At 43.0% G+C, this 12,763-nt stretch overlaps 1 protein-coding gene across 14 annotated transcripts in view; it reads right to left on the reverse strand.

The window, feature by feature from the left end:
- Positions 1 to 12,763, reverse strand: part of DUS2 (dihydrouridine synthase 2) — a 1,383,726-nt gene that overhangs the window by 297,542 nt on the left and 1,073,421 nt on the right. For all 14 annotated transcript variants that reach the window (XM_073605117.1, XM_073605118.1, XM_073605124.1 and 11 more), the window contains one exon: positions 9,200 to 9,321. In XM_073605117.1, coding sequence (XP_073461218.1) covers positions 9,200 to 9,321 — 122 coding nt within the window. The remainder of the gene's footprint in view (positions 1 to 9,199; positions 9,322 to 12,763) is intronic.

A 12,763-nucleotide genomic window follows, 5' to 3' on the forward strand; every position in this document is an offset into this window, starting at 1 on the left:
CCCCCCTGTACCCCCTGTCACACTGACACCAATAGCAGTTTTTTTTTTTTTTTGCATTGGTGTCAGTTTGTGACAGTTATAAGTGTTAGGGCAGTTAGGTTAGCCCCCTTTAGGTCTAGGGTACCCCCCTTTAGGTCCATAGTACCCCCCCTAACCCCCCCTAAAAAAGGTTAACCCCGTGATCACCCCCCGTCACCAGTGTCGCTAAGCAATCGTTTTTCTGATCGCTGTATTAGTGACACAGGTGACGCTAGTTAGGGAGGTAAGTATATAGGTTCGCTGTCAGTGTTTTATAGCGACAGGGACCCCCATATACTACCTGCTAAAGGTTTTAACCCCCTGATTGCCCCCTAGTTAACCCTTTCACCAGCAATCACCGTATAAGTGTTACGGGTGACGCTGGTTAGTTAGTTTATTTTTTTATAGTTTATTATAGTTTTAGGGCACCCGCCGTTTATTACCTTATAAAGGTTTAACCCCCTAATTGCCCGGCGGTGATATAAGTTACGTTTTTAGGGTCAGATAAGGTCTGCGTCGGCCCAGGCAGCGTCAGGTTAGCGCCAGTACCGCTAAAACCCACGTACGCAGCATACACCTCCCTTAGTGCTATAGTATCTGAACGGATCGATATCTGATCCGATCAGATCTATACTCCCCAGCAGTTTAGGGTTCCTAAAAACGCAGTGTTAGCGGGATCAGCCCAGATACCTGCTAGCACCTGCGTTTTGCTCCTCCGCCCAGCCCAGCCCAGCCCACCCAAGCACAGTATCGATCGATAACTGTCACTTACAAAACACTAAGCACACATAACTGCAGCATTCGCAGAGTCAGGCCTGATCCCTGGGATCGCTAACAGTTTTTTGGTGGCGTTTTGAATCAGTCGCTAACAGTCAGGAGCTTTTTTGCCTGTGAGTCTCACTAGTGTACCCCTAAATTTAGAGCCCAAAATGGCAAATCGAAGGTACACTAGTGAAGAGGCCTACAGGTTTCTGAGCATGACAGATAGTGAAGAGGAAGTCACTCATCTGTCAGATTCAGGCTCAGAATACGATCCTGTAGAGGACAGCGGCTCCATGACAGATAGCTCTGACAACGGAGTTGTGGTCCCTGCTAAGGTCAGGCGTACCAGACCCCAATCTTCTTCTGTCCTTGAAGTGCAAGAACCACAGGGCTCTCGTATGGAGCAGAGAAGTACTAGTGCCGCTATTCCTTCTGGTGAACTGGCAAGCACCAGCGGCCTAGTACACCCTGGTTGTACATCCAGCACTGCAGTATCACGTGGTGACGTGGCGAGTCCCATAAGTGCAGTTCAAGCTGGCGAGGTGGCAAGCACTAGTAGTGTCCCGCTGCCACCAAGAAGACGAACACAGGCCCTCCGTGCCCATAGTGCCCTTCCTGCTGCATTTGCCAATCCGAATTGGGTACCCACCACTTCTGCAGCACCCGTACTTCCCCCTTTCACTGGCCAACCTGGAATTCAGGTGGAAACAGTTGACTTTATGCGACTGGATTTTTATTCGCTGTTTTTCACCAAAGATCTCTATAGATCTATTGTGGACCAAAGCAATTTGTACGCTGGTCAACACATCGCCGCTAATCCCCAGTCCTCCCTTGCCAGAGATTGGAAACCAATTACGGTTTCCGAATTTAAGATCTTTCTGGGCCTTTCCCTCCTCATGGGCTTGAATAAAAAGAGTGAGTTGCGGTCATTATGGTCCACTGACCCAATTTACCATTCGCCCTTGTTCTCTGCTTCCATGGCCAGGGCACAATACGAGCAGATTTTGCGGTTCATGCACTTCAACGACAATGAACTCTGTCGTCCTCGTGGAGACCCTGGATACGATCGGCTCTACAAAATTCGGCCCCTCGTAAACCACTTCAACCAACGTTTTGCAGACTTGTTTACTCCCCATCAAGTTGTCTGCGTTGATGAGTCCCTGATTAAATTTTCTGGCCGCTTGTCATTCAAACAGTACCTTCCCAGCAAGCGTGCCAGATACAGGGTCAAGATGTATAAGCTCTGTGACAGGGCCACAGGCTATACATGTAGTTTTATGGTTTACGAGGGCAAAGATAGTCACATAGAGCCGACAAACTGCCCTAACTACATAGGAAGCGCTGGCAAGATAGTGTGGGACTTGGTGTCACCCTTATTCGGAAAGGGGTACCACTTGTACGTGGACAATTATTACACGAGCGTGCCACTTTTTAGCCACCTTTTTGATCATCAGATTGGAGCATGTGGCACCGTGCAACCTAATCACCGGGGCTTTCCCCAGCGGCTTGTAGATTCCCATCTTAGGCTGGGGGAGAGAGCCTGCTTGCAGTGTAATAACTTGCTCGCTATGAAGTGGAGGGACAATAAGAATGTTTTCGTTCTTACCTCCCTTCATGCAGACACGACGGTCCAAATTCCTACGGCGACTGGTGTTGTGGAGAAACCCCTGTGTCCACGAATATAACCTTAATATGGGAGGGGTGGACCTCAACGACCAGTTGTTGGCGCCGTACCTAATTGCCCGTAAGGCCAGACGCTGGTACAAAAAAGTGTCTGTTTATTTATTTCAATTGGCTTTGCTGAACGCTCATGTGCTATACAGAGCTTCAGGACAGACTGGATCCTTCCTTAAATTCCAGGAAGAGATCGTCAGAGCCCTTCTGTATCCAGACGGTGCTCCACCTCACCATTCCCAACCAAATGCAGTAAGCCGGCTGCATGAAAGGCATTTTCTTTATGCCCTCCCGAGTACCCCTACCCAACGAACCCCCCAAAAAAGATGTCCTGTCTGCAGCAAGCGCGGATTTAGGCGTGACACCCGGTATTATTGTCCCCTCTGTCCTGGCAATCCTGGTCTTTGCATTGGTGAATGTTTTCAACGCTACCATACACTAGTGGAGTATTAGCGTAGGGTACAGCACTGCACAGACTAGGACACACTTTCACAGGGTCTCCCAAGATGCTGTCGCATTTTGAGAGACCCAAACCTGGTACCAGTTAAAAAAGTTAAAGTTACAAAAAAAGTGTAAAAAAAACAAAAAAAAGTAAAAAAAAAGAAAAAAAACATAAAAAAAACAAAAATAGTTGTTGTTTTATTGTTCTCTCTCTATTCTCTCTCTATTGTTCTGCATTCTATACTGCAATGTTTTATTATGTTTTTATCATGTTTGCTTTATAGGTATGCAATTTTTTTATACTTTGTTTTTTTATTGTTAACCACTTTTTTGTTTTCAGGTACGCCATTCAGCTGCAGAGCGGATTTATTTATCTTGACAGCAACAGCGTTTGCTCCCACGATACATAAAGCCGTGACCCCAGCGCTGTCGGAGGTGATTTCACCACCACAGTTACATACTTCAGCATATATGCCGAAGCGTGGGGGCAGCAGTGGGTGGAGGAGCGATTTGCTCCTGCCTTTTGCGGGAGGATGCCCCCATGCTTCGGCATATATATATTTTAGGTAGGCACAGGTTGCGTTAAATGTTTTATTTTTTACTATGTTTTTTTTTTGTATTTGCTTTGCAGGTATGGTAAGTATTACTGTTATACTGTAATGTTACTTTGTTTTTTTGTTAACCATCATTTGCTTAGCAGGTACGCCATTCAGTTGCAGCGCAGATTTATTTATCTTGACAGCAACAGCGTTTGCTCCCACGATACATAAAGCCGTGACTCCAGCGCTGTCGGAGGTGATTTCACCACCACAGTTACATACTTCAGCATATATGCCGAAGCGTGGGGGCAGCAGAGGGCGGAGGAGCGATTTGCTCCTAACTTTTGCGGGAGGATGCCCCCATGCTTCGGCATATATATACGGTGGATGTATGCCCATCATTAGAAGTGGGTGGGTGAAGAGAGGTATTCTAATGGTGGGCATACCCACCGATCAATATCTTTTTTTCGTTCAGCCCACAGGCTGCATGAAAAAAAAGTTTACAATGTATGCCCAACAAGGACCAGCAACGTACTGGTATGTTGCTGGACTTTGAGTGGTTATACCAGAATGATGCCTGCAGGTTTAGGTATCATCTTGGTATCATTCTTTTCAGCCAGCGGTCAGCTTTCATGTAAAAGCAATCCTAGCGGCTAATTAGCCTCTAGACTGCTTTTACAAGCAGTGGGAGGGAATGCCCCCCCCACTGTCTTCCATGTTTTTCTCTGGCTCTCCTGTCCCAACAGGGAACCTGAGAATGCAGCCGGTGATTCAGCCAGCTGACCATAGAGCTGATCAGAGACCAGAATGGCTCCAAACATCTCTATGGCCTAAGAAACCGGAAGCTACGAGCATTTCATTACTTCGCCGGATGTAAACAGCGCCATTGGGAAATTGGGAAAGCATTTTATCACACCGATCTTGGTGTGGTCAGATGCTTTGAGGGCAGAGGAGAGATCTAGGGTCTAATAGACCCCAATTTTTTCAAAAAAGAGTACCTGTCACTACCTATTGCTATCATAGGGGATATTTACATTCCCTGAGATAACAATAAAAATGATTAAAAAATAAAAATGAAAGGAACAGTTTAAAAATAAGATAAAAAAGCAAAAAAATAATAAAGAAAAAAAAAAAAAAAAAAGCACCCCTGTCCCCCCCTGCTCTCGCACAAAGGCGAATGCAAGCGTCGGTCTGGCGTCAAATGTAAACAGCAATTGCACCATGCATGTGAGCTATCACCGCGGAGGTCAGATCGAGGGCAGTAATTTTAGCAGTAGACCTCCTCTGTAAATCTAAAGTGGTAACCTGTAAAGGATTTTAAAGGCTTTTAAAAATGTATTTAGTTTGTCGCCACTGCACGTTTGTGCGCAATTTTAAAGCATGTCATGTTTGGTATCCATGTACTCGGCCTAAGATCATCTTTTTTATTTCATCAAACATTTGGGCAATATAGTGTGTTTTAGTGCATTAAAATTTTAAAAAGTGTGTTTTTTCCCCAAAAAATGCGTTTGAAAAATTGCTGCGCAAATACTGTGTGAAAAAAAAAAATGAAACACCCACCATTTTAATCTGTAGGGCATTTGCTTTAAAAAATATATAATGTTTGGGGGTTCAAAGTAATTTTCTTGCAAAAAAAATGTTTTTCATGTAAACAAAAAGTGTCAGAAAGGGCTTCGTCTTCAAGTGGTTAGAAGAGTGGGTGATGTGTGACATAAGCTTCTAAATGTTGTGCATAAAATGCCAGGACAGTTCAAACCCACCCCCAAATGACCCCATTTTGGAAAGTAGACACCCCAAGCTATTTGCTGAGAGACATGTCGAGTCCATGGAATATTTTATATTGTGACACAAGTTGCGGGAAAAAGACACATTTTTTTTTTTTTTTTGCACAAAGTTGTCACTAAATGATATATTGCTCAAACATGCCATGGGAATATGTGAAATTACACCCCAAAATACATTCTGTTGCTTCTCCTGAGTACGGGGATACCACATGTGTGAGACTTTTTGGGAGCCTAGCCGCGTACGGGACCCTGAAAACCAAGCACCGCCTTCAGGCTTTCTAAGGGCGTAAATTTTTGATTTCACTCTTCACTGCCTATCACAGTTTTGGAGGCCATGGAATGCCCAGATGGCTCAACCCCCCCCCCCCCCCAAATGACCCCATTTTGGAAAATAGACACCGAAAGCTATTTGCTGAGAGGTATAGTGAATATTTTGCAGACCTCACTTTTTGTCACAAACTTTTGAAAATTGAAAAAAGAAAAAAAAAAAAGGCTTTTCTTGTCTTTCTTCATTTTCAAAAACAAATGAGAGCTGCAAAATACTCACCATGCCTCTCAGCAAATAGCTTGGGGTGTCTACTTTCCAAAATGGGGTCATTTTGTGGGGTTTTGTGCTATCTTGGCATTTTATGGCCTTCGAAACTGTGATAGGTAGTGAGGAGTGAAATCAAAAATTTATGCCCTTAGAAATCCTGAAGGCGGTGCTTGGTTTTCGGGGCCCCGTACGCGGCTAGGCTCCCAAAAAGTCCCAGTATCCCCGTACTCAGGAGAATCAGCAGAATGTATTTTGGGGTGCAATTCCACATATGCCCATGGCCTGTGTGAGCAATATATCATTTAGTGACAACTTTGTGCAAAAAAAAAAAAGTGTCACTTTCCCGCAACTTGTGTCAAAAAATAAAATATTCCATGGACTCAACATGCCTCTCAGCAAATAGCTTGGGGTGTCTACTTTCCAAAATGGGGTCATTTGGGGGGGTTTTGTGCCATCTTGGCATTTTATGGCCTTCAAAACTGTGATAGGTAGTGAGGAGTGAAATCAAAAATTTATGCCCTTAGAAATCCTGAAGGCGGTGCTTGGTTTTCGGGGCCCCGTACGCGGCTAGGCTCCCAAAAAGTCCCAGTATCCCCGTACTCAGGAGAAGCAGCTGAATGTATTTTGGGGTGCAATTCCACATATGCCCATGGCCTGCGTGAGCAATATATCATTTAGTGACAACTTTTTGTAAATTTTTTTTTTTTTTTTTGTCATTATTTAATCACTTGGGACAAAAAAAATAAATATTCAATGGGTTCAACATGCCTCTCAGCAATTTTCTTGGGGTGTCTACTTTCCAAAATGGGGTCATTTGGGGGGGGGGGGGGTTTGTACTGCCCTGCCATTTTAGCACCTCAAGAAATGACATAGGCAGTCATAAACTAAAAGCTGTGTAAATTCCAGAAAATGTACCCTAGTTTGTAGACGCTATAACTTTTGCGCAAACCAATAAATATACGCTTATTGACATTTTTTTTACCAAAGACATGTGGCCGAATACATTTTGGCCTAAATGTATGACTAAAATTGAGTTTATTGGATTTTTTTTATAACAAAAAGTAGAAAATATCATTTTTTTTCAAAATTTTGGGTCTTTTTCCGTTTATAGTGCAAAAAATAAAAATGGCAGAGGTGATCAAATACCATCAAAAGAAACCTCTATTTGTGGGAAGAAAAGGACGCAAATTTCGTTTGGGTACAGCATTGCATGACCGCGCAATTAGCAGTTAAAGCGACGCAGTGCCAAATTGTAAAAAGTGCTCTGGTCAGGAAGGGGGTAAATCCTTCCGGGGCTGAAGTGGTTAAAAAAACAAGTGTGTGCAAAGGGCCACAGCCCACACAATGCAATCACAGGCTGATGGTGGCCACAGCTATGCGTAACTGTTTGCACAGCCAGTGATAACTCGTGGTGATTATGGCTAGACACATTCTGTGTGCATCTAGCCACGATCACTGTAGGTAATCACTAGCTGTGAGGAGTAGATGCGGCCACCATCAGTTTCTCATTCCATTGCAGCTCTTCGCACACACCTGTCATTCCAGTTGCAGATTTTCACAGATTCTTTCTACTGGAAATCACGGGTGTGCTAATTGCTCATGACTGTAGCCTAATACTTTCTATATACTTTTTTTCCCTGCTAAAGATGTCCTTTTCCTGGTCATGCAAACATGGGCAGGGATAGCAAAGCTGTCACAAAAATGCTTACAAGTGATGATACTATGGACTACTGGGTTCCTAGGATGTACCCCTGACTGCAGATGGCCTATTATGTGCTCTAAGTACTGGTGCGTGCCCTCTTGCCAATGTAATTTGTGAACGAGAAGAGGATTTGCATGTCTGCAGACTCTATTGACCAGCTGGCATTTATTAACCCGATTCAGGTCTGGATCAAAAGGACTACCAGAATAAAATAAAATCAATAAATTAATTTTATATCTGATAAACTAAGAAAAGACTAAACAGTTTCATGTCTTGTTCTGTGGTTCCTGTCGATGCTGGCAGCATTTCTGCCTCCTGGTACCTTTCCTTTCCCTCCTTCCCTTTGACATAAAAAGGAATTACCCCAAAAAATCCAAAAAGTGTTGAAGCTCTAATTGCTTGAAAACATCGGTGTACATTTCAGATGGCCAATTTCTTACAAAACTATACCCAAGGGTTATAGATCTGATATTATTTTTGAAAAACTCTGTATACTGGCATACAGCAGGGGATTGCAGTGAATCTAGGGTGAAGCTGTATAGTGTTTTGGGTGCACAGTGTTTATACATTTTTCTTTTCAAATAATGCAGTGTTGTGATGCAAAAAAAAGGCAGCTCTTGAATTGATGGTTAGCAACAACCGCTCAATGCACTTTACTTACCCAGGTTTAAAAGATCTAAAGGGAAAGACCCTAATCAATTAAAAAAAGTAGCTAATGTGTTAACAATTGAAGAGCTAGCAATCAATTAGTTGTTGCAGACAGATATGTCCTTAAAATGATTTTCTGGTGCAAGTACAGATCTGTGAATACAGGCAGGGCTCATAAGAGAATGTACCCATGTTTTGCAATTCACAGAACTCAAGCAAAGTTTGTTACAGTATACTATATGTAAACTCAACCAATAAAACATCCCATATAGGTTTTACCATGGTAATGTCACTTGGAAAGTCTTTTAATATATTTCTAAACAGGGGCGTTGCTAGGTCTACAAAAGATCTGGGGCTAGAGCCCAAAGCAGCGTAGTAAAGAGAGTCATACGCTTGGGCGGGCATACACATGTATAAACAGTAATATATGTGTGTGTGTGTGTATATATCCTCAGAGAGCCCCCCTTACATCAGGGTCCCTAGAAAGCCCCCCCTTACTACAGGGTCCCCAGAGAGCCTCCTCCTTACATCAGAGTCCCCAGAGAGCCTACCACTTGCATCAGGGTCCCCAGAGAGCCCCCCACTTACATCAAGGTTCCCAGGGAGCCCCCCTTACATTAGGGTCCCCAGAGAGCCTCCCCCTTAAATCGGGGTCCAAAGAGAGCCTCCCCCTTAAAATCAGGGTCCCCAGAGAGCCTCCCGCTTACATCAGGATCCCCAAAGACCCCCCCAATTACATCAGGGTCCACAGAGAACCTTCCCTCCCCTTGGGGACCCCTGCAGAGACTCGGGGCGATGGGCCCCAGATTCGGGGCTATAGCCCCAAAAGCCACCCCCTAGCAACGCCACTGTTTGTAAAACACAATTTTTTTCATGAACATAATAGCTGGAAATACGGACAGAAAGGTCATTGTTTAAGCACTTTGTGTTATAGGGACAATGCTCTTCCTCTCATTTCCACAATCCCCTGACTGTAAATCACCATGCCACATGCTCTGCCAAAGAAAACTACACACTGATGTGCTAAAGAAAATTACAAAGGCATATTCCATCTGCTATTTTGTAAATTATAATACTTTTAAAACACTGTACTTACCAAATTTCCTTGGTAGATTGTGCAGCATGAAGCTTTTTGCCCAGAGAAGATTCTAGCTGGTCCCGTAACATTTGACACAAGCAGTATTTTGTATTGGTGTAATGGTTATCATAGTGCACTGCCTGATTAAAGAAAATAAACAAAAAAAAAAACAGAATCAGACTAGCAGAAGTCAAGTCACATTTAGCTAGACTTAATCTCTAATGTTGAAAACACCTAGCCACTCATCCAAATAGTTTCCTCAGCTCAAATGAGTTTCAGGAACATACCCCAATATTTATAGTCCTTCTTAATCACACCGCCGCAAATGGTCATAGATATAATATTAAAAGGAGAATATTTCTGCACATAGAAGACACAGGTATTTGCATACATCATTGGCAGCAGCCTGTACAAGCCAAAGATGCTACAGCTGTATGCAGGTAACTGTACATCCAAGTTGTTACATGGGTATAGAGATGTATGAGGAGCTCAGTTTGCATCCAGTATGTGTGGATACATGTGCACTGCCATGGCCAGAAATTTGTTTTTGTTTTATATTTTTTACAATTTTATTTTTTATTTTTTTAATATTATTTTTTTTACATTTTTTTACAATCCTGCTGGGGGGGCTTTGGTGAAATATCAGTATCAGGAGTTTAAAACTAAGGTAGCACCGATACCGATACTAGTATCAGTGCCGATGCCAAGCTTTTGCACGAGTGTCGGTACTTGTGCAAATGCTCCGATGCCTAATCCGATACCTGTTGTATCGGGCCAGGTATCCTCAGCATAGCAGGCAGCCTCAAAGATGATTGGTGCATCGGTTTTACCCCACGCTAGCGGCCGAAAAAGGTTAAAAACGCCCGCAAAGCGCCGCTGCAGTGGCGCTATGATGGCGGTATATCCGTGCTGCCCCATTGATTTCAATGGGCAGGAGCGGTGAAGGAGCGGTGTATACACCGCTCCTTCACTGCTCCAAAGATGATGCTAGCAGGACTTTTTAAGCGTCCTGCTAGTGTACCGCTCCAGTGTGAAAGCCCTTGGGCTTTCACATTGGAGAGACAGCAGCGGCTGTTTCAGGTCGGTTTGCAGGTGCTATTTCTAGCGCAATAGCGCCTGCAAAACGACCCATTGTGCAAGGGATCTAAAGCAGCTGACAGCCGCTTCTCCTCATCTCCCTCCCACAGCTGTCAGATGTTTTATTGAAAGCTATACAGGGAGATCTGTGCTTGTACCTCCCCCCACCGCTGCACCGATCGTCCCCCTGTGTCCTCCCCTGGCTCCCCCATGTGCTCCTTGTTCTGTCCGGGTCCCCCTCCAGCTCCCCCGTGTGCTCCTTGTTCTGTCTGGGTCCCCCTCAGGCTCCTCGCTCTCTCCCGGTCCTCCTCTGGTCCCCCCGTTATCCTGGATCTGTCAGGATGGAGAGCAGAGGAAGGAACCAGTATATGTAATTTACTGGCTCCTTCCTTTTCTGAATGCACAGACTGCATTTACGATGTTTTAGTTTATGAATGGAGAGAAGCCTCTGCCTCCTCTCCATTCATCTTCAGTGCAGCTGATGCTGCAGAGAAAGGGACTGGGTAATGTGTGCCCTCGGTCCCTTTCCCTGTGGGGGAGATGTCAGGGGTCTGTTTAGACCCCTGATATCTCACTAAAGCCCCCCCACAACAGGGCTGATTAAAAAAATATATAATAAATAAATATTTAAAGGTTAAATTGTAAAAATAATAATAAAATAAAAACTAAAATAACACCATCCCCCCCCCCCAAAAAAAAAAAACAAAGAAAGAATTGTAAAGAAATAATAACAAAAAATATATAAATTGTAAAAAAAAAAAAAAAACGAAAAAAAAAAAAAAAAAAAACTGACACAGTCCACGCCTCATCAGTGCTGCATATTAGTGCCACTGTCACGCGACATTAAAAAAAAGTATCTGTGTTTTGTGACTTTAAAATATTCTATTTTTGTAATAAAATATGTTTAATAATGGTATAGCTATTAAAACCCACATCATTCCCAAAACGATGTTCAAAAAACATATACATACATCCTAAAATATAAATCAAATTATCAGAAAGAAAATGTATACCAAATTATGTATGAATAGTAAGGATGTAGGAATCATGTAGCAGGAGGGGTGATACTCATTCCAAAATGGCGACAGTTCCTTGAAGAGCTCTGCAAGTGAAATAAGTGATCCTAGAATGAATAGAATATCTGTAGGATAGCAGGTGCTAGGTCACCCACTTTTTTCATGGAAATTATAACATATTATCCAGATTGCATTTCCGGGAGGGCTCTGTAAAGACTTCTTACAGTGCTGTTATCCAAGAATACATCAAACATGGAGAAAGGCTCAAGGTGGGTTTAACCTGTGGCCTGTCAGATAGAAAAACATCCACATATGCACTTTGCCAGGGACCAACAAGACCGCATATAAATAGTTGGTGCAGTATCACCAAGACCCAGGTTGGTTTAACCTTTAATTAGTGATGCACAGACTTCTACAGAGACCACTAAGATGCTATATGCATGTTTTAGATGTGTGGTTTAAATGCGGAACTCATATAGTTGGGGTAAATACGGCCGGACGGCAGCATCGCCAATGCAGGTGGATGTATCTAGAGCATGTAGCTGTGGGATCTGTGATGGACACAGCATATCACTGATCGTTGCACTGGGCTGCTAAGAGTGGCCCTGGTACCGTGTGGTTGCTGTGACTAACTGCAGCAATCACAGTTACAGTAATAAACAAGACTGTCATTGTTTACTAATGTGTGATCTCTGTGATTGGTCACAGCAATCACATGGTAAGGGGGCCAACCACAACAGCCCTGTACCATGTGATAGCTTTGACCAATCATAGCATCACAGCAGTAAACAAGGTTTCATGAATGAAACCTTTGAACAGTCTGATCACCACTGTAATAAGCAACCATAATGTTTTTAAGCAAAAAAAAAAATCCTGATAATCTCCCTAGAGCACTACAGTGTCACCACGCTGCTCTGGTGACAGTATGTAAGAAAATTGTATACAAAAAATATTTGAAAAAAAAGAAAGAAAATTATAATTTTTTAAAATGTATATGTTTATTTTTACATACTGTCATCACTCAGTGTCCCTGATCACCGCCACACCAATCAAATTGTCCCTAACAGTTAGTGTCCCTGACCAATGCCACACCAGTTACAGTGTCCCTTATTTATACCCCTAGACAGCCTAAAGGTGATCCTTGAATTTTGGGCCCCTCTGTGTGTATAGGCTGTGAAAAGTCTCACATATGTGGTATTGCCATACTCAGGAGACTTAACAGAATGTGTTTTGGGGTGTAATTCTAAGTATGCCTATGCTGTGTGTTAGAAATATCTTATTTATTGACAATTTTGTGTAAAAAAATACATTTTCATTTTTTTTTTCTGCATTTTCGAAAAACCTGTGGTAAAAAAAATTACATTTTCAAAAGATTTACTATGCATTTCAGAAAATACCTTGGGGTGTTTTCTTTCCAAAATGGGGTTATTTTGTGGGTGTTTCTAGGCCTCCAAAAATGTGATAGCTAGTCAGGAAATTAGATGCATCA

Source organism: Aquarana catesbeiana, linkage group LG11 (assembly GCF_042186555.1).
Source record: "Aquarana catesbeiana isolate 2022-GZ linkage group LG11, ASM4218655v1, whole genome shotgun sequence".
NCBI classification, from domain to species: domain Eukaryota; kingdom Metazoa; phylum Chordata; class Amphibia; order Anura; family Ranidae; genus Aquarana; species Aquarana catesbeiana.